The sequence below is a fragment of the Lygodium microphyllum genome, chromosome 26, assembly GCF_053477565.2.
Source record: "Lygodium microphyllum isolate KBCC chromosome 26, Lygodium_microphyllum_v1.1.10, whole genome shotgun sequence".
Taxonomy (NCBI): Eukaryota; Viridiplantae; Streptophyta; class Polypodiopsida; order Schizaeales; family Lygodiaceae; genus Lygodium; species Lygodium microphyllum.
In genome coordinates this window covers 109248599-109270746 of record NC_141160.1, presented here as the reverse complement: position 1 = coordinate 109270746, position 22148 = coordinate 109248599, and the positions used below count along the sequence as shown (strand labels likewise).

The window sequence follows — 22148 nt, the reverse complement described above, 5'->3', positions numbered from 1 at the left end:
TTTAAAGGCAAGGGGAGATCACCCCATAGTAAAGATAGTGGATCTAGTTCATGGCAGTAAAATGATCAGTCAAATAGACATAAGGACTGTCATTACTGTGGCAGATATGGACACATTGCAAAGGATTGTTACAAGAAGCAGGGAAATATGAAGGCAAAGGACAAACAGCATGGGCACTATACATCTTCTAGCGTTGCTCATAATGAGCAGGTTGACAAATTGTTTGCCATGCAGCATGTATCTAAGAATGCATCTAGGCAGAACAGAGATGAGAGATGGTACATTGATTCAGGGGCTTCAAATCATATGACACCCCATGGAGAATGATTTGATGAGATGGTTGCAAGTTCGTATGGACATGTTTGTACTGGGGATGACACCCAACATATTATTCAGCATAAAGGAGTTGTACCTTTGTTGATGCCTGATGGCAAGAAAAAGAGCCTGCATGATGTACTACATGTATCTACAATAACCAAGATTCTTTTGTCAATTAGACAAATGGCAGAACAGAATCTGCAAGTGAGATTTAATAGAGATGGATGCTTTGTTGAAGAATATGGTAATGGCTGCAAATTGATTGCTAGAGACCGAAGAGATGGAAAAATGTTTACTCTTGATGCGTCAATTCCAAAATTGAAAACAGCCATGTTTGCACATGATGATGGTGCTATATGGGATGTTGAGATATGGCATAAGCGGATTGGCCATGTGAATGTACAAAAGCTGAAATCTATGTAGCAAAAGGAGATTGTGCTTGGATTGCCTAAGTTCAAGTATCATGGCTTTGGACATGTATGTGATGCATGTCAGTTTGGAAAGCAAGCAAGGTTTCCATTTATGAGACATGTACGGAATAGCTCACGACCCTTGCAATTGGTACATTCAGATATATGGGATCGGTCTCATTATGCTTCATTAGGTGGTACTCATTACTATGTATCCTTCATTGATAATTTCAATAGGTATACTTGGCTTTACATGTTGAAGCATAAGGATGATGTGTTTGATGCATTCAAGGACTTCAAGAAGCATGCTGAAAATGAGTTGAGCTGTAAAATTTCATGTCTTAAATCAAATGGAGGCGGAGAATGTCTCTAATTACTTTGACAGGTACCTTGCTAAACTTGGGATCAGAAGACAGTTAACTTGCAGCTATACAACGTAGCAAAATGGTGTAGCAGAAAGGAAAAACAGGGTACTGATGGAATCGGCAAGAGCTATGCTGAATGAGAAGAGTTTGCCAAATGGTTGTTGGGCTAAAGCAATAGTGATTGCTGACTATGTGTTGAATAGAACCCCTACAGCATTGATTCATGATGTAACTCCATATGAGAGGTTGTATGGTCATAAGCTTGACATTTCACACTTGAAGGTGTTTGGCAGCATTGCATATGTCCATGTTCCTGATGAAAAGAGGAAGAAATTGGATCCTAAAGCTGTCAAGAGTGTGTTCCTTGGTTATACACAAGACCGGAAAGCTTACAAGTGTTATGTACCGTCAACACATGAGACATTGATTAGTAGAGATGTTTTTGATAAGCTGGCATCGTGGTGTGGTAATCCTGTTGCAGTGGCTACTCATGGATCAGCCAGCACTAGTAATGCTGAAAATACACCTACAGTGAGTACATCTATGAGTGGTTCTACAAGTGATGGGTCACCTACAGTAAGTCCTTAGTCAGGACACTTGCCAAGTCATACTCCTACATCCATTGACACGGATCTGCCAGTGAGGGGGAGATTGGATAAGGGAAAAGAAAATATACTTCAGGATGTGACAAGTCCACTTACAACAAGTTATGAGTCATCTAACAGCGATAGTTTGGATAGTGAGTTGGACATTCCATCTATTATGACGCCTGGAGCAAGGCAGTCCTTATGTACCGCCTCATGAGAGGCAAGCTGAGAGTGAACCACAGTTACGGAGATCTGAGAGAGTCAGAAAACTAGTTGACAGGTTTACATACACTGGTTATTCAGCCCGCCGTTATGCATATATGGCTAGTGTGACAGGTTACAAAGAACCTATAAAGTTTGATGATGCAGTTACAGATGATAACTGGTGTGCTGCCATGGATGAGGAGTATGCAGTCCTGGCTGAAAATGAGACATGGGAATTGGTTGAGTTGCCTGAAGGCAAAGTCCCCATTGGCTACAAATGGATAAACAAGGTTAAGTGCAAGTCAGATGGTTCGTTAGAACGTTGTAAGGCAAAGCTGGTTGCAAAAGGGTATACGCACTAGTATGGCCATGACTATGAGGAGACTTTCAGTCCGATGGCTAAAATGGCAACAATCAGAACTATCATTGCTTTGGCAGCATGCAAAGGCTGAAAATTATGGCAAATGGATGTCAAGAATGCTTTCTTGAACGGTGATTTGGTTGAGGAAGTATATATGGAGCAGCCTGAAGGCTATGTTCAACCGGACTTTCCTACACATATATGTAAGCTGAAAAAGACTTTGTATGGGCTGAAATAGGCACCTAGAGCATGGAATGCTCGGATCAGCAGTTATTTACAGCAACATGAATTTAGATTGGGTGATGCACATCACAGCCTGTTCACGAAGAAGACAGATCATGGATATGTGTTTCTAGTCGTTTATGTAGATGATCTTATCATCACTAGAGATAATGAAGAGAGCATTGCTGAAATTAAATCACGTTTACAGGCTGAATTCAGAGTCAAGGACCTTAGTGAGCTGAAGTATTTTCTTGGAATTGAGGTAGTCTCTACGCCTCAAGGTATATGGCTGCTACAGAAGCAGTATGCTCATGACATGTTACAGAAGTATGGTATGGCTAAATACAAGCCTATGGAGACACCTCTTGATCAGAATGTCAAGCTACAAATTGATGTTGGGAATGACATAGAAAATGTGACGATGTATCGACATTTGGTGGGGAGCTTGATATACTTGACTATTACCCGTCTTGACTTATGTTATGCAGTGGGGGTGATTAGTTAGTTCATGCAAAAGCCTCGCAAACCACATTTAGATACAGTTAGGAGGATCACGAGATATATAAAGGGTACTACAGATTATGGGCTGTTTTATGCATATGGAAAATCCCTTGACTTAACAGGGTTTACTGATGCTGATTGGGCTAGTTGTGCCTATAACAGGAGGTCAACCAGTGGTTATGCATTTGGATTGGGCAACAGTATGATTAGTTGGCAGAGTAAGAAACAACCTACTATTGCATTGTCTAGTAGAGAAGCTAAGTATAGAGGAGCTGCCTTAGCAGCTTGCGAAGCACTTTGGTTGATGAAACTGCTGAAAGACTTGGGAATACAGCTGGAAAGCAGAGTGAGATTGCATTGTAATAACCTCAGCAGTGTTATGTTGGCTAGCAATCCTGTCTACCATGCTAGGTCCAAACATATTGAGGTTCACTACCATTTCATCAGAGAAATGGTTCTTATAGAGCAGATTGATTTGATTCATATGAAGACTGAAGACCAGGTAGCAAACATATTTACCAAGTCACTTGGTAAAAAAATGTTCATATACTTCAAACAGCTACTTGGAGTTTATCAGATGGTTTAAGCTTAAGGGGGAGTGTTAGAATATCAAGCTCCCGTTACTCTTCAGTCAATCTATCTTTATGTGTGTGACCGACATTAGCTAGATACAGTTGTACACGTGTGTGACATTCAATAAGTTGGTGTAGTCAGTGACTTAACCACAATTAGTCTTGGTTAGTCATACCTATGTGTGTAAGTCTCTTTCAGTTAGTATGATGGAAGTATAATGGAAGAACAACAACAATGAGATGAGACTCATCTTCCGCTCTACTCTGTCTCTCTCCTTCTCTTCCAACAGCCATCATCCCAGTATAAGTTTGGAAGAGACTGATGGCACTGTAGATTGACAAGTCTGGAAGAGACTTGTGAAAGTGTATATAGACAAGTGTGTTGAAGAACTAGCCTGGAAGAGACTAGTTCAAAGTGAAGATGGACAAATCTGCAAGAGATTAGTCCATGTGGGGTTATCAATGGAAAATCACTTTCAGTTGAGCTACATTACAAATTTGGATGTAGCTATAGTCTACAAAGATGGTCAGAAGACTAGTGGAATGCAATGGAAGCAACTCCTAAAATTTAGGGAGTTACTATTTTTGGACCTCAGAATCTGTTCGCATCATTATCTTCATTTTTGCACGAGGATTAATCCTCTGGTCTGTGCCAAGGTCAAATTTTGAACCGAGGATGGAGAATTTTAGACCGAAAGGTTTAAACATGAAAATTGCTACATGTATGCCATGTGTTACAATTTGGGTATAAAATCCCAAAAGAGAGAGAGAGGGCAACACAAAAACGAGTTTCAATGCATGGGGGGCTTATTGGGTGAAAGGGAGATGGATGGCTGCAGATGGAGAGCTCTTGAGAGCTGGTCTACCTTGTCTATGATGCACAGAGGGCTAAGCTTGCTTCCTACTCTCTCTCTTTCTCTCCCTGACAGTGTGGTTATGCTGCAGAATCAAGGGCCTTTCTTCTGATTCAGGTACAGCTGTGTGGAATATGTTGTTTTTGCATGAGGCAAGAGCCTCCTTTCCTCACGAACAGGAGCAGTTGTTTGCAGTTCCCAGCAGGGACAGGTGAGGGTGTTAACCTCACCAAGCAAGTGTCTGAAACAGCACTAAACCAGAACTGATTCTGGACAGTTCAAAGGATATTTCAGAGCCCAATTGATGTCAGAATATGATGCAGGACAGTGCAGGGAGCTGAGAACAGGTGTCACAAAAAGTCTGAACCAGTAATTACAGCAGAATTGCAGGTCTGAACCAGTAAGTTCAGCAGACTAAAATGGTCAATTCTGCACTCCAACCAGAAGTTTCTGACTTGGGCAGAGTTTCCCCTTCTGGTCAATTTGATTTGGGTCAGTAATTGTACTGTTATGCTGCCGAATTTCACCCAAAATAGGTGAAAGACAGCCCATTGTACTCTCTCTTTTTAAAAATAAAGAAATACCGCAAGGGGCGCCTGACTTAGGGGCCAACAGGGTATCTGTGTTGCAACAAGGGCATTCTAGCTTCCTGTATTTCTTCTTGATTCTGTGTCTTTAAGTTCAGGTGAAGTGGACGACTGTAAATTGGGTGAAAGCATTTATGTATTTTGGTTGTACACTACCGCCCTTTCCAGTGAACAGGCCATGTGGTGTCATCAGTTCAAAGTGAAGATGGACAAATCTGCAAGAGATTAGTCCATGTGGTGTCATCAGTGGAAATTGACTTTCAGTTGAGCTACATTACAAATTTGGATGTAGCCATAGTCTGCAAAGATGGTCAGAAGACCAGTGGGATGCAATGGAAGCAACTCCTAAAATTTAGGGAGTTACTATTTTTGGACCTCTGAATCTATTCGCGTCATTATCTTCATTTTTGCACGAGGATTAATCCTCTGGTCTGTGCCGAGGTCAAATTTTGAACCGAGGATGGAGAATTTTAGACCGAAAGGTTTAAACAGGAAAATTGCTACATGTATGCCGTGTGTCACAATTTGGGCATAAACCCCCAAAAGAGAGAGAGAGGGCAGCACAAAAACGAGTTTCAATGCATGGGGGGCTTATTGGGTGAAAGGGAGATGGATGGCTGCAGATGGGAGAGCTCTTGAGAGCTGGTCTACCTTGTCTATGATGCACAGAGGGCTGAGCTTGCTTCCTACTCTCTCTCTCTCCCCCCCTGACAGTATGGTTATGCTGCAGAATCAAGGGCCCTTCTTCTGATTCAGGTACAGCTGTGTGGAATATGTTGTTTTTGCATGAGGCAAGAGCCTCCTTTCCTCAGGAACAGGAGCAGTTGTTTGCAGTTCCCAGCAGGGACAGGTGAGGGTGTTAACCTCACCAAGCAAGTGCCTGAAACAGCACTAAACCAGAACTGATTCTGGACTGTTCAGAGGATATTTCAGAGCCCAATTGATGTCAGAATCAAGGGGCACGTGGCACAGATGATGCAAGACAGTGCAGGGAATAATATGAGCTGAGAACAGGTGTCAGAACAGGTCTGAACCAGTAATTACAGCAGAATTGCAGGTCTCAACCAGTAATTTCAGCAGACTGAAATGGTCAATTCTGCACTCCAACCAGAAGTTTCTGACTTGGGCAGAGTTTCCCCTTCTGGTCAATTTGATTTGGGTCAGTAATTGTACTGTTATGCTGCCGAATTTCACCCAGAATAGGTGAAAGACAGCCCATTGTACTCTCTCTTTTTAAAATAAAGAAATACCGCAAGGGGCGCCTGACTTAGGGGCCAATAGGGTGTCTGTTTTGCAATAGGGGCATTCTAGCTTCCTATATTTCTTCTTGATTCTGTGTCTTTAAGTTCAGGTGAAGTGGACAACTGTAAATTGGGTGAAAGCATTTATGTATTTTGGTTGTACACTACCGCCCTTTCCAGTGAACAGGCCGGTTTCATATGGCCTCCGCCCTCGCCCCCTAATCCGCACCCGTGTGTGCCCCCACCCCTTGGCCATCATCCCCGCCCCGTCGCCCCTTGCCCGTCGCCTCCGCCTAGTGACCCCTGCCCGGCCGTCGCCCTGCCACGGCCCAAAAGCACATCCGCCCTACCAACTCCCCCCCCCCCCCCAAGCCAAGCAAGGCCTTGCGCCAAACCCCCTCTGCTAGGGGGGAGCGGGGGGAAACAGCAATTCCCCCCCTCCCCCCCCCCCCCTCCAGTTACTCCCTCCCCCTACAGAAACTCCCCCCCTCTAGTAGCACAACAATATCATAGACAGGTTCTCAGGAGGGATGCGCAATGGAAACCTTTGGTCAAACGCCGGCACATTCTGCAAGTGCCCCCTAGTCAAACACCTTGCGCATCATCCTCTGTGAGGAACAGCTCTTAGCCGTCCATGCCACAAAGCTGGAGTTGAAAGAAACAATGTTCTTTGGTCAAGTCGTTGGACACTCCCCATCGAGGGCCGAGCTATGAGACTAGCTCCACTCCACGCTACGCAATGGCACAACGCAGATCGTGGAGGCAGTCCTCATGGGCCAAGGGATCTTCATGGTTCGACACACCTTTGCGGATACAGCTTGTGAGCTAGTGAAGAGCGCATCCTATGCCTCCATGAAGGGGGTCATTTACATGGTTCCTTGGTATAGTGGCTTCACAGTGGAGACATTTGCACTCCATAACAGATTTCTCAGATATCCAGTCACCTTACTTTTCCCAGGACTGGCGGTAGAGTACCGCTAGTTAGTGGAGGACTTTGGACAACTTTTCCACACAGTTCTTCCCAAAGGTACGAGTGGCCATGAAAGACACAGAATATACCAAAGTTCCTGGAGATTGAGGTAGGAGGTCACTCCTTTAGGCAGCAGGTCATTGTGATTGGGCAACCAGTGCAGTGCCTGCGCTGCCATGACTTTGGGCATCACGCAGCAAATTGTACGCATTTCGGAGCCAAGGCGGCTCCTCCGATAGGCCCACAATTGGACGTTGACGCCTTCACACGGGTTCAGAGATGACAGAGAGGGAGACGGCAAGGGGGCCACAACCAACTCCTCAAACGCAGTCTCAACAGCAGGGAGCATGAGGGCGAGCGACGCCCCCTTGGCAAAGCACTCCGCAACCTGCCCCACCCAGCAAGACCACAGTCCCCCACATCCACCACCCGAGCCACAGACTACCTCACCTGAGATCCCACAGCCCCCACACCCACATCCCATGCCCCCCCCCCCCATTGACCTTGGCCCACAAACCCCCCTTCCTAGGCCAATAGGCATCCCCTCACACCCGCCACGTACCTCCATCCATCCCTCGATCCTCTTCCCCCCCCACCGCCTCCCCTGCCGAGCACCCCCCCCTGATCCACACCCGGTTCAAGTGATTCCCCCCAGACCCACCCCCCTCCTCCCATAGGAGGTGATGAGCCACACACACCTATATCCTCCTCACACTAGCAGTCTTCCCCCTCCCACACAGCCACCAGCTTATCTGCCCCTGCCGCCCGTCACACTTTCCCGAGACATACGCAACTATTGCCACAAGAGTTCTTCCGCAATGGGCCATGGTCCTACCTGAGAGTTGTGGAGCGTGGAGAGTTCCCAGTACCTCTAAAGGTGGGGATCTTCATGGTTCGTAAGTCAAGGAGGGGCAAGGTCCATCTACTAACACCACTAGATGGACCAAACTACGCTTTTTTCCTTCATTCCTCTCACTCAGGCGATTGGACGATAACACAGATAGAGAAGTTGAAGAGTCAGGTGGTGGACCACATCTCCCAATGGATGGAAGAAGGACTAGCATTGTTTGCACAACCGTGGCATGGTTGCATGATGGACATTAATTGGTGGGCTGGTGCCGAGGTCCCACACTTGAGCATTATCTTTCGAGCCCCTCCACAGTGGAGAGCTCCGAGGGATGTGATCGAGTGGCCCACGGCAGGAGTGGAGGCATATGCATCTCTATTGGCCCGAGTCTCACCACCTGTGTACGAGACCATGGGACGATAGTGGCACGGAGGGTTCTATGAATCAGATTGGATATTGGGGACTTGTGCCTTTGAGTCTTCAATGTCTATGCCCCTACGAAGGTTAGGGCGCACAGCAGGTTCTGGGTGGAGATCGTGGGTGAACTTCCAGAGGTGGACTCCTAAATCATTGGAGGAAACTTCAACAACCTGGAGGCTTTGGAGGGCCAGTAGGGCAAAGACAGAAACTACCAAGGCATGGCTAGGGGGGAGCAGGAGGCATGGGAGATCTTTCTACTGGCAGAAGGAGCACGTGATGCCTAGAGAGACCCTCCCTTCCACAGGAGGGAGAGGTCGCTGGACTTCTCTCGGGGATACAGCTAGCTAGGTGGAGTCCTACTGGAGCAGTTGGATAGGTTTTATGTGGGAGAGTGGGGAGGCTCTCCTAGAGGCCGGATTGGGCAGTTGGCAGGCACCACGTTGTCCGATCATTGCCCAGTTCTCCTAACACTTGATCCCCTAGCATCTACCCTACACACGATCCTGTCATATCCCTGACTCGATCTATAGGAGAAAGGAGATGACGAGATAGATAGAGCAAATTTGGACCAGGGAGTGGGGCAAGAGAGACCGGATTGCAGAGGAGGTTGCAGAGGTCCTAGCCGAGTCGAGGAGTATTTTCCTAGAGGCAGCCATACAGGCCAGGCAGTAGAGCTGGGAGGAAGAGAGAGAACTCTGACGGGACCTTGCAACCACGCAGAGATTATTACAAGAGGCACCAAGGGATTCCACCCTCCACGCACAGGATGTGCGCGCGCGAGCAGCCATTGCTAGCCTAGAGGATAGGCGCTCGGAGTTCTCTTTCCAAACCTCAGTAGCTTTCTGGGCGCGTGGAAGGGGGACACGATGTGTAGGGAGTTTTTCCAGGTGCACCAGCCTCACACCTCAGGAGAGCAGATGCGCAGCCTTCAAGATCAGTATGGGAGGACTCGTTCTAGCCCAGATGAGGTGATGGAGATTGCCAGTGACTACTACAAACGCCATTTCCAGCAGGAGACAGCCTTAACTAGAGGACAGCGATGTAGACAACAGGTCTGGGATCGCATTCCGTCCCTCATCACAAAGGAGATGGGATGCTCCCTCCTAGGCCCCTTCACAATGAAGCAACTAAATGAGACTTTCCATACACAAGACGGGCAGAAATGCCTAGGAGAGGATGGCCTCTCTAAGGCCTTCTTCACTACCTATTGGGAAGTAATGAAGGACCCCTACTTTCTTCACCATACAGGAGGGGGAGGTTTTGGCTCTTGACAAAGGGCAGCAAGATGAGGGGATAGCTGTCCTTTCATGGAAGAGGATCCGGGTGATTGGCCTTCAAGGGAAGACATGGCTGCTGGACCCTTTTGTCTCTTGGCAAGAGCTCAACGAGTGGCACCTCTGGATCGAGGGCAACTTGATGAGCTAGAGTGGGATCCAAGAGAGTGGCTATGGCTAGCCACTGCGGTCGCCAAGAAGCCATCGAGGTTCCTAGAGTACGACCTTTGTGGATATTTATATCATCACGATGAGTCGAGGGATGAGTGACGAGGAGCTACAGGATATCTTCACGTGTATGTCTCCAAATCAGATGGTGAGATTCAAAGATATGGCGGACCATGAGTTGTCTCTGATACCATGAGACCGCTCTATTAGATCTACTTCGGTGCGCTCTCATGCTTCAATTTCTAGCAGACGAGGCCAATGCTCCAGACTTGGACCAGACGGAGGGAGTGGTTCAAGGGGATGCTACAGAGATCTAGATGCAGTGAGCCAATGGTTGACTCGGTGTTGTGTTGCTGCGCATCCAAGCCGTATACACCTCCATTTTTTTTGTTGTGCATTTGTGTTATTTTTCTGCGTGTGATTCATTGTGTGTGATTGATGCATTACGATAATCCGTCCTTTCAGTACCCGCATCCAATGAACTGCTAGGATTGGCAAACACGTACTGATGCAAGAAGATATGGAGTGGGCGCCATCACATAGCAGACACTGGGCGGAGCACAGCATCACATAGCCTTTCCAACGAATCTTCTGGCGCCGCCTATGGAATAGCTGAAGGCTGAGGAGGCTATCATATTTTTTATGACTGGTGGCACATGGAGGCTTGGCGGTGGAAAGCTGGCTTGCCCAGATGCAGGAGGAAGGTTGTAAACGCTGTATACAGCAACCTCTGAAAACCCCAAAGCACTGCCTTTGATCGTGTGAGGCGGCACAGCTCGTGTGGAGAGGAGCATGCAGCATCCTTTGCCGTATAGCACCCAAGCTTGGATGTATCTCATGGGGAGCTTTCTGCTGGCAGGCGGTCAACCAGGGCCATCACCTTCTATATGAGGCCGGGATACAGGACACGATATTCATTATCGAGGCAGGGTCGCGTGCAGTGGTCGGTTTGGAGGCTCTACCCATCCGCTAGGTATTGGAGCCCACAGCAGACCACTCTGAAGTATGGGACATCATAGGAAGTCTTACTGGTTGGCATATCTGGAAGGCGCGGTGTCAAGAAGCTATCCACAGAGAGAGACTTTCGGTACATGTGACCTTAGCAGAGCTCTGGACCTCCATCATCCACTCCCTCTGCAGCCGATATGATCAAGTGCAGGGCAAGGCCAGGGCTCGTCAGGAGTTCCGATGTCAGTTCATGCGCACTTGGGGCGGCCAGGACTTGTTTTTCATGATGCAGGCAGCCAACCCCAAATGACAATACACACCCCCTCCCATGGCTTCTTGCCCGCATCCCCCCCAGACCACCTTCAAAGGCTTGTATACATGATACATCTGTGACTTTCATCAGCTCCAGCTTGTCTCTTGAGCATCAGTACGCCGTTATAATCAGTTTCTTTGAGTAATACAATCAGCCACACTTTACTTGCAAAAAAAAGGTTGAAAAAAATGAAAGGAAGAGAAAGATTGTATCCCAAGTTGAGTATGAGATACTATGAGCCCTTCTAGGTGTTGGAGAAGACCAACGATGTGGTATATCCCCTAAAATTACCTCCACATTAACGGATATGTCAGTTTGTTGAGGCCTTTTCATGGTGATGATGTCTGCTGAAATTCAAGCTGAGGTTGAGGAGCTAGATGAGATTTTGGTACCTGACCAGATTTTGGCATATAAGGAAAGAAAGGTCAAAGGTAAAGTTTCCAAGAGATACTTGGTGAGAGTTCAGAATTATTCACCAATGGATGCCAAATGGATGGAAGAGGATGACTTGGCAAACCATCCTCACTTGTTGCCTGATGCTCAAGTTCAGCAAAGCAAGGGTCTGGAGTATTGCCTGATGCTCAAGGGGGAGGTAGCACCTCCGCTCCTCCAGTTATGGACAGCTCTCGTATGTAGTGGATCTCGAATGTATTCAACATGCATCCAAGGTACTGCGCTGACACTATGTTAGCCATGAGATCACTACTTAGTGTACTAGTCACTGTGAGATGTATACAGATGAGTGAGACTAACAAAGTGGAGAAGCAATGGATAGATTAATAATCTCCAATGAGGATTTATTCAACCGATTTGTTCTCCATGTGCTTCACCAATATTATCAGTGAAATACGAATCTGTGCATGTGTGCATAAACTATCGTGATCTAAATGCGAAGCAAACTAAAAAGAAGTATCCACTTCCTAGTGTTGGTGAGTTATTTAATCAACTTAAAGAAGAACGATACACTAATGAGATTGACTTGAGGTCAAGGTAGCGTCAAGTTTGAGTACACACAAAAGGATGTGCCGAAAATGATCTTTCAAGCATTTTTCAATCATTATGAGTTTTTTAAATGCCCTTCAACCTAACTAATCCTCCTGCAACATTCATGACACTTATGGATAGTGTCTTAAGCCTATATCTAGGAAAATTTGTTGTTTTCCTGGATGATGTCTTTATGTATTTCATTGTGAAGAACATTGGAAGCATCTTTGCTTTCCTCAAGAAGCCTGAACTAAGAAAACTAAATGTGAAGTTTTCAAGATGGCAGTTCACTATTGTGGCCATATAGTATTTGACAATCAATGTGGGTTTAATCTCAAGTTCTTCAATCCCAACTTTGATAAGAAGGTTTGCTTATTAGCACTCCTGAAAATTATAAAGCTCTCTAATCTCCACCAAGGGCTTATTAGAGGTAGATCTTATCATCCCCATTTGGGGGCTTTATACATATGGAAGTGCATTGTTCCATAGTATTTCGTTTCACCCACTTGAGAGAGAGAGAGAGAGAGAGAGAGAGAGAGCGCTTGGGGAGCGCGTCGTCTGTCGGGCCGCCATAGCCAGGTTCGCCCGTCGTCTGCGCCCGTCGCCGCCCAGGTTCGCCCGTTGTCTGCGCCCGTCGCCGCCATAGCCAGGTACGCCCGTCGTCTGCGCCCGTCGCCGCCCAGGTTCGCCCGTCGTCTGCGCCCGTCGCCGCCATAGCCAGGTTCGCCCGTCGTCTGCGCCCATCGCCCGTCGCCTGTTGCCTGAGCTTGCAGCTGCCCGTCGCCTGCAGGCCTGTCACCCATTGCCCGCCCCTGACGCCCCGTTGGCCGCGGCTCCCCCTGGCGTCCTGTTCCGTCGGGCGCAGCTGGGTCCTTCGCCCCGCTACTGGTCGGCCCATCGCCAGCGGCCCCTGCCCTGTTGTCGCCCGCCTGCATGGTGAGCTCTGCACCCGTTTTTGTTCGTTTGCCCTCTGAGTTTTAGGGTTTCTGCTGGCGAGGCCCCGGCCCTGCGCCCTCGACTATCCCATGCTGCCGTCGACTGCCAGACCTGTGCCCCACCCTCAGGCCCATGCACCGTTAGGGTTGCGCCCTGCCACACGCGCTCGTGGGACAGGCCACGACTCAGGCTGACAGGACGCGTGTGAAGACAGCAGTATGGCTGGCCTGGATTTGGACTTTCTTGACTGGACGGTGGCAGCCCTTGGCCCTGATTCCGATGCAGAGGAGCCGGAAGATATGGTGCCATGCACGGAGGAGTTACCGCCGACTTCTGAACAGCCGCCTGCCGGCAAACGCTCCAAGCATACGCCTGATGAGCCAATGAGCCCTCCGGAACGCTCCTATGCGCAAGTGGCCTCTGATCCTGTGGATTCGCAGGAAATTGACTGGGAGCATTTGCTGGACTTCGCCAATACTCTGCTTGGTGATTATGTCCAGCATAATACCGAATCTTTTTCTGTTGCGGGAACGGATGATGTGCTGGAAGCCACGGTCGACCCCAAATCAGTCTTGCGATCCTTCTCGGTGTTCTATGACCGTGCCGTTATACTTTTCTTCACTGGCAGGATCCCAGTGCTTTCGCACATTCGCCAGTGGTTGCACCATCTCTTGCAAGGGGAGTCGGTTGAGGAGATCTTCCTTGGACCTCGCGGGTTTTATGAGGTCCTGCTGAAATCAGAAACCCATCGCACTGAGCTCCTGTCCAAGTTGCCGCTATTCTTTGATCGCCGCTTGGTTCATGTTGTGCCATGGCGCCCCATGGCCGACTTCCAGCGTCTGCTTCAACGCGAATGCCCGGTGTGGGTGGAGGTGGAAAACTGTCCGGCGGTCTATTGGCCCATGTTGAAGGATGCGATGGCAGTTGTGGGAACAGTGCTGGTTCCCCCAAGCCTCAGGGCCATGAACCGCAACCGTTTATGCATGCTCTGGGACACGGCCAGAAAAAGGCCCGCGTGGCTTCGCCTCAATTGTTCGGACATGCATCCTTTGTATTTTCGCTTAAAATGGGGCAACTTTGCGGGCCACTGCTTTTCATGTGGAAAACTGGGGCATTTCATGGCTGAATGCCCTGAAAAGCAGACGTCTTCGGAGGATGCGCAGGTTGCGCTGCCCAAGGACGACATGGTGCTTGATGTCACGCCCCAGGAAGCTCTTCAGTCTCCTCATGTCATGGATAAAGGCAAACAACAGGTCCTGAGTGTGGATTCCGGTCGCACTGATTGGATTGAGGCACGTCCTAAAAAAGGTAAAAAGTTGGATGCAGGCCTGGCAGATCCTGGGCCTCCCGCTTCCCAGGATTCCGTGCGCACGTATACGCGCCGGAAAGACATGCCCACTCCACAGCAGGCTGCGCGTCCTACGGCCCCGTCGGGCCCTCGCAATCAGTCTCCAAGGAGAGCCTATACCGACGGCCCCAGAGGCCCACCTGCCAAGCTGGCGTTCGATGCCAAAGGAAATGTTATTACACCCTGGGATCGGCGTTATCCCCGCCCCTCTCCCAAGGTAGTGGATTTCCCTTCTACCTCCAAAGCAGGTCGCCAGAATTCTTTCGCTGTATTGGCTGATTTTCTGGATGAGGGTGTCCTGGATGCTCTCGCGGAAAAGGTGAAATCGAGGCAGCAGGCGCCTCGTTCTTGACTTCCTTCTTTGAGAATACATGAAGATAGCCACGTGGAATGTGCGAGGCATTTGCTCTCGCCATAAGCAACATGCCATGTGGACCGTCTTGCACGAGAACCAGTGGGATGTATTGTGTGCAGTTGAGCACAAAAGTCACGGTGAAGCAGGGAAAGTGATAGATTGTCATGGATTTCGTCTGTTTTATGCAGGGACTCATGCTTCGCACTATTCGGGCGTGCTGATGATTGTCCATGAGAAATATCAGCCTGTCCTTGTTAAAAATGATGTGCAGGGCCGGTTTCTGGTGATCGAAGTCTTATTTGAAGGAGAGATTTTATGGCTGTTGGGCCTCTATGCTCCGAATGATCCCGCATCCCGACGGGATCTTTGGTCCACTTTGCAAGGCTCCATGTCACTCGGCCGAAGGGGGTTCTTGATGGGCGATTTCAATATGTGTGTTGACTCTTCACAGTCCACTTCAGGGCATTCGGTAATGGATACGCCGGAAAGCCGGGTGTGGAATTCCTTTGCTTTGCACGTGCTCAAGCAAGATCTTTGGTCGTGGCTTCACCCTTCTTTTTCAGGGTTTACTTTTCATTCCGCACAATATGCAACTACCTGGTCGCGACTGGACAGAATATATATCATGCAGGGCGATGATTTTCTTCCCGAGATGCTGGAGATGAAGGTCTTGCGGCAATATGCGTTGTCGGACCATTTCCCCCTCTAGCTTGAGATGCGAGCACTCTCTATTGCACCTTTTGTGCAATTCCTGGATAGGCTCCCTTTACGTTTCAACTCCTCTTATTTGAAGCATTCAATTTTCCAGGGCTATATGCAGCAGCTGATTGAGAGGTTCTTATTGGACTTCGCCTCGGAGGGCTTGCCTTCATTTGCACGACTGCTCTCCAATGTGCAGCGAGTTGCTCGCCAGTATGGGATCCATCATGCCTCACTTTGTCGCCGGCGTCGACATGCAGCAGAAGACCTGCTGGCATTGGTCCGTTCCTTGCTCCTGGATTCCCCTGATGATGATTTTCTGCTGTCTCTGGAGAGGCGGTTGGCCCATCTTATTCAAGTGTTTCAGTTGAAATCTTATCAACAGGCCAAGCTGCACAACTTGATGGACACAATGCAAGACAGTGCCTGCCAGTCTCATAAGTTCTTTCGCGCCTTGCATGCGTCTCCAGCTCGCGAAAATATGACCAGACTCCAGGATTCGGAAGGTCGCATGGTCACGGATCCGCAAACCATTGTCACTATGTGCAGAAACTATTTTATGGAACTCCTTGGTTCCTCTTCCTCGCCTTCTAGCCAGGTTACGCATGCCCGTTCGGTCTTCTATCAACTGGTCCGCCAGCAGGTTCCACTTGATATGCAAGCCGCTTTGGAGACGAATATTTGCGAGGAAGAGGTTATGGACGTTTTGTTGCACTTGTCGAATGATAAAAGTCCTGGCTGGGATGGTCTCACTAATGAATTCTTTCAGACCTCGGCCACGCAGTTGGTGAAGCCATTGGTGGCCATGTTTCAGCAAGTGTGGGAAACGGGGGTCATGCCCTCCTCATGGAAAGAAGGCCTTATCAAACTAATTCCAAAGGTCCCTTCGCCGTCAAAGTTGCAACACTGGAGACCAATCTCTTTGATGGGCTCCATGTATAAAATCTACTCCAAAGTGCTGGCGAATCGGCTTCACAAGCACCTTCCAGCTATTGTGCATCCTCTCCAATATGGCTTCATTAAGGGCCGCAACATTCTGCATAATATCTTAAATGTGCAAATGGCGATTGACTATGCGCGGCACTCCGGTCAGCAAGTGGTATTGATCCAATTGGACTTGGAAAAGGCGTTTGATTATGTGGACTGGTCGTTCATTGCAGACCTCATGTCGGCTATGGGCTTTGGTACCCGCATGTCCCGACTGATCTACACCATTAGTGATGAGGCTTCCTCCAGAGTTATGCTTAATGGTGGAGTTACAGAGCCATTTGTCCTTGCGCGCTCGGTCAGACAGGATTGTCCTTTGAGCCCGCTCTTTTTTGCCCTGGCGACTCACCCGGTCCTTTCAATGTTATCCTCCATGGCAGCATCTGCTCAGCTGGCCGGGCTGTCTCTTCCGTTGGGTCAGCACTTCGTTAGCCAATCTTTGGCTGACGATACCTTTATGATCTTGCAGGCGGATAGGGACAACATTCGCAAGGCATTAGATGTTTGGACACTCTTTGGTCAGGCCTCTGGCCTTCGCATCAATGCCCTTAAGTCAGCCATCCTCAGTTGTACGGAGCCTGATCTGCAGTCCTTAGGCTGGCAAGGCCAGGTGGTTTCCCGTGGCTCCATTGTCAGGCATCTTGGATACCCATTGGGGGTGGATGTACGGCCAAAAGACCTGCTGGACTGGATTTCACAAAAACTGGCGGCGAAGTTTATGTATTGGAAGTCACAAGCGTGGCCATTCCATGTCCGCCTCAAAGTGGCCCAGACAATCATGCTTCCGATGCTTACCTATTTCCTGCCTTTGTTGCCATGGACGCCTACTACTTTGAAGGCCCTCACTCATCCCATCCGTTTCATGTTGTGGAAGAAGGATTCACTGCAGGCCGGCATTTCCTGGATTTCATGGTCACACGCATGTACCCCTAAGCGCATGGGTGGAGGAGCTATTTTGGATGCACACACTCATATGTTAGCTCTCCGCTGGTCCCTTTTTCGTGCCATGTGTGTGGACCATCACCCATGGACCATCATAGCCCGCTATTTTCTTGAGGACAGCGGGCTCCGCCATGGTAATACACGGCTTCGGGCCTCCTGGTGGCATGTCCTTAATGCGGACTCTCGTGTTTCCAGTCCCTCTTCCTCTTTGTTACTGCACTTGGTCGGCTCGTGGAAAGTGGTGCTCCAAAAGGCCCGTTGGCACCCAGCAGGGGACCGCTTCTACTTCCTTCTCTATGCTTGAGCGCTACAACAGTCTCCTCTATAAAGAATGGGATGTCATTAATCTGTCATAACTAGTAATAATTGTGATCATCTTACCATTAAAATATGCAGACATATTATCTTGTCGATGAGCACAAATCATGAAGTAGATTATGGTACCATGAATGTGGACAAGGTAAAGCATTGATACACTGCAAGGACAACCACTCCAATTTGTCTGTGTAGATAATCCGAAGGAAATAACATTCATCCTCCTCATCCAAGCACTTGTTCATGTTCCACATTAAAAGCAACTGTTGATTCAGTCTTGGGGAACACCTCACATTGTGGGTGCCACCACCACATATGACAGACAAAAGAAGAGAGCTTTAAACAAAAAATCAACAACTTGCACAGGCGAGAAGAACAATTCACAAGCATAATGACTGTCATGTTTCAATTGATTGCAAGAAGAACGATTCACAAGCACAATGCCTGTCATGTTTCAATTGATAGGCGTGAATATCACAGTAAACACCACAGGTAGACTTTGCAAGTTCATAACTGTCTCTACACAAACTAACCTGGTGCAGACAATGTGCTTATACATGTAAGAATTGCTTGTCCAACAATGCACCCATCCACCTCCAATTAGGTTGATAGTATATGCTTAGGGAATTGTGCCTACAAAATCTTCCCCTTAAACATACTGCAGAAGTATCCAGCTTGAATTAACACTACAATAGCCATGCCGGCAAACTTATCAATCAGGGATTATTATTAAGAGGGCAGAATTTATGATGCAAATATCTTTGGCAGAGTGCTTTTCTCGGATAATGTCTGTTTATTGTGTACCCTTAGAATTAGCAGCTTCAGGGTACAATTAACAATGTTTAATATCACAGCATTTTCAAATCACCAGTCTTCTCCCTTTGTGCTGAACCCCACTAGTACTTGTTACGAAAAGGATGCCACTTGAGCTGCACATGCATCCACAGAGGTGAAACCCCATAAATTCCCCGTGCTAGTTTCGGATCAAAAACATTGAACTGCACCTTCCTCAGAGAATCAACAAGTATCCCAGTTGGGACAGCTGGAAGCAGAACAGGAACTGCTGTTTGTGGTATGGTTCCAGCCAATGCACGAGCCTTCTGAAGATGGGCATTTGCTACTGCTGCTACTCCCAGCACAGCATCAGCTAACTGTTCACTGTACCTCATTCTGTATATGTCTTCTTGTGATACTCCATGTTTTGCTGCAACATCTATAGGAATATAGGTGCGCCGGAAGTGACTATGATGAGGAGTAGCCTTGAGCAGGACGGCAATGCCTTCTGCCTTTCCTACATGAGAAGCAGCATGGTCTGTAACAGTTGAATGTGTTCCTGCAGCCTCAAAAGTAAGATACAGCAGTGCAGAGGCTGTATTTTCTGCATATTGTTCAACATCTGCTATTGACCTAGGAGCTCCCACTGTCTCAAGGTCTGACTGTCTAGCATCTATAATACAAGAAAACCAATGCTTACTCAACCTGTGCTCTTTCACAACGGAAGCCAATGCCGTAACAACAGGATGTTCCAGCATCTGGCCTTTATATATGCCATCCACAGCATCTCGCCACCATTGCAGACACATCAATGCCAGATTATGTTCTCTGGCATTTTCCAGAGCGCGAGCTGTTTCTGCATTAAAAGCACGTATTGCAAAAGCAGCTGTACGCAGCCCCACTGGTAGATGAAGAGATGTCAAATAATGGACATAATCATATGTTCAGACCTGATGTACACAGTAGGACCAGGCATTCCGTAGTCCCACTGAGGCTCTCTGGCATGCTCTAGTAGGTCAGCTTCCTCCGAATAGAATCGAGGACTGGAAGAAAGTGCTGGGCGAGAGTGATGTCGAGTCTCACCTGGAACCCTAGGTATCGGATGGTCTGCCCTCCGCTCACCCATCTAAATCCCACGTGAACACCCCACTCTGTGCTAGAGTTCAAGTTTGTGAGAAAACCAAGTGACTTTCGCCAATTGATTTTCGCTCCCACTGCAGAACAGAATATCTCAAGAGCCACTCTCACTCTCTCCAGCATCAACTCATCGTCCTCTATGTAGAGTGATGTATCATTTGCATACTCTAAGTCTAACAACTCAGTTTTCTCGCTCTCATTGGAAGTTGGAGGCCGCGTAATCCGCTCACACGTGACCTAAGAAAGTGAGACATTGCCTCTGCAAAGAGTAGGAACAGGTACAGGGCCAGGGGGCAGCCGTGCCAGACCGATCTCTCTAGCTGAAACTCCTTCCCTCACCTACCATCTATGAGAACCCTGCTGGTGGCCGATTTGTAAAGTGCGGAGACCCCGTGAATCCAAACCTGGGGAAAACCCAACCTCAGCATGGTGCCCTCCAGGAAATCCCAGTCCACCCTGTCATAAGCTTTCTCAAAATCCAAGAGAAGTACGGCTAGTCTCTGCCCATTGTGCTGAGTCCACTTTGTCGCCTCCAAGAAGGTGAATACATTGTTTGGGATTCCCTTATCCTGGACAAAGCCTGTCTGTGTGTCATGGATGATGTCTCGAAGCACGGGGCGTAGTCTCCTACCAATCATCTTTACCAGTGCCTTATACTCCATTGACAATAAGGTGATCGGTTTCATTGGGAAAGCTCCAACCGGTCTCCCCCTTTGGGGAGAAGACTGATAAGGCTTGCCAAAAGACTCCATGGCATCTGTCATGAAGTGGAAATCTACTGGAAGGCCATTAGTAGGGGTCCTTCATTACTTCCCAGTAGGTAGTGAAGAAGGCCTTAGAGAGGCCATCCTCTCCTAGGCATTTCTGCCCATCTTGTGTATGGAAAGCCTCCTCTAGTTGCTTCATTGTGAAGGGGGCTAGGAGGGAGCATCCCATCTCCTCTGTGACGAGGGACGGAATGTGATCCCAGACCTGTTGTCTACATCGTTGTCCTCTAGTTGAGGCTGTCTCCTGCTGGAAATGGCGTTTGTAGACTGTACAGAGAAGGCAGATCACATAACAAAAGGGACCAAGTGTAAAGCTTGTCGAAAAGCTTCAAACTTAGGCTGCGGAAGAGCCTTAGTGAATAGATCTGCCAAGTTGTCCTCAGTGGGAACATAAGACAACTTGATGTCACCGTCTGACCATCTCTCTCTCACATAATGATAATGAACCTCAATGTGCTTTGTGCGAGCATGAAACACTGGATTTCGTGCTATAGCCAAAGCACTCTGACTGTCAGTATGGATGACGATAGGAGCTATCTGACCAACCAGAAGATCTGCAATTAATTTCCGTAGCCAAACACACTCTGCTGTAGCTGTGAAAGCTGCTCTGTACTCAGCTTCACAACAAGATGTGGCAACTGTAGTCTGCTTCTTGCTGAACCATGAGATGCAAGAAGAACCAAGCATAAAACAATTGCCACTATGGGATCTGCGTGTATCCTGGCAACCAACCCAATCACTATAAGTGAACTCATGCATGGTAAATGAAGTATCAGCCCTGTAGAGAAGGCCCAAGTATTGCGTGCCTTTGATGTACCTGAAGACACATTTCACTGCATGCCAATGGTGATGAGTGGGACTGTCCATGTATCTGCTCAACTGAGAAACCACATACTACAAGTCTAGCCGAGTATGACATAGATAAAGCAAATAACCAACTGCCTACTCATAGGAGGTAGCATCACATGGACCACTGCCACCTTCAGCAGAGAAATGAAAACCAGTCTCTAATGGGGTGGAGACAGGCTTACAATCCTCCATCTGAAATCCATGTAGAAGCTGCCCAATGTACTTCGATTGTGACATCACAATTCCCCCCTCAGATCGAGCAAATTGAATGCCCAAATAGTAGTGCAACTGCCCAAGATCAGTCATGGAAAAAGACTGCTGTAATTCCCGCTTGAAATCTGCAATTTTCTCGGGATGTGGCCCAGTGAGAATCATATCATCCACATAGAGGATCAAAATCAGCAAATCTGCCCCCCTCTTGCGGATATATAAAGTCACTTCTGTAGGACTATTCTGAAAGCCAAAGCTGAGCAAACGAGTGTGTATCCTGTCATACCAAGCCCTGGGTGCCTGTTTCAATCCATATAAGGCTTTCTTAAGCCGGCATACCTTGCGTTCAGACCCTTCAACCTCAAAGCCTGGAGGTTGAGCAACATAGACTTCCTCTGCCAAAAGACCATTGAGAAATGTTGTCTTTATATCCAACTGATGTACCTCCCAATTATTATGGGCAGCCACGGCAATAACACATCTAATGGTGGTGATGCGTGAAGTGGGGGCAAAGGTCTCTTCATAATCAATGCCCTCCTTCTGAGCATACCCTTTGGCCACAAGACGGGCTTCGTACCTGTCAACTGAACCATCAGCTTTTCTTTTTACCTTGTATACCCACTTAGTCCCTACTACATGTTTGCCTGCATGCAAGTAACATAACTCCCATGTTTTCTTTGCAT

At 48.0% G+C, this 22148-nt stretch overlaps 1 protein-coding gene and 1 pseudogene across 8 annotated transcripts in view; both read right to left on the bottom strand.

Moving 5' to 3' along the window:
• LOC148013666 (uncharacterized) overlaps positions 1–22148 on the bottom strand; it is an 82212-nt gene that overhangs the window by 12692 nt on the left and 47372 nt on the right. For 2 of the 8 annotated variants that reach the window (XM_087668258.1, XM_087668259.1), the window contains one exon: positions 18262–18361. The exons of 3 other annotated variants lie outside the window; for them this stretch is intronic. Coding sequence is in view for 3 of the 5 variants with exons in the window: in XM_087668252.1 (XP_087524378.1) it covers positions 17858–17944 (87 nt within the window). In the remaining 2 variants the exon portion in view is untranslated. Of the gene's footprint in view, positions 1–17794; positions 17818–17857; positions 17965–18261; positions 18362–22148 lie in introns of those variants that run through there. 3 more of the 8 variants (XM_087668252.1, XM_087668253.1, XM_087668256.1) reach the window with 2 other exon arrangements.
• LOC148013667 (uncharacterized) lies at positions 18371–21124 on the bottom strand (annotated as a pseudogene).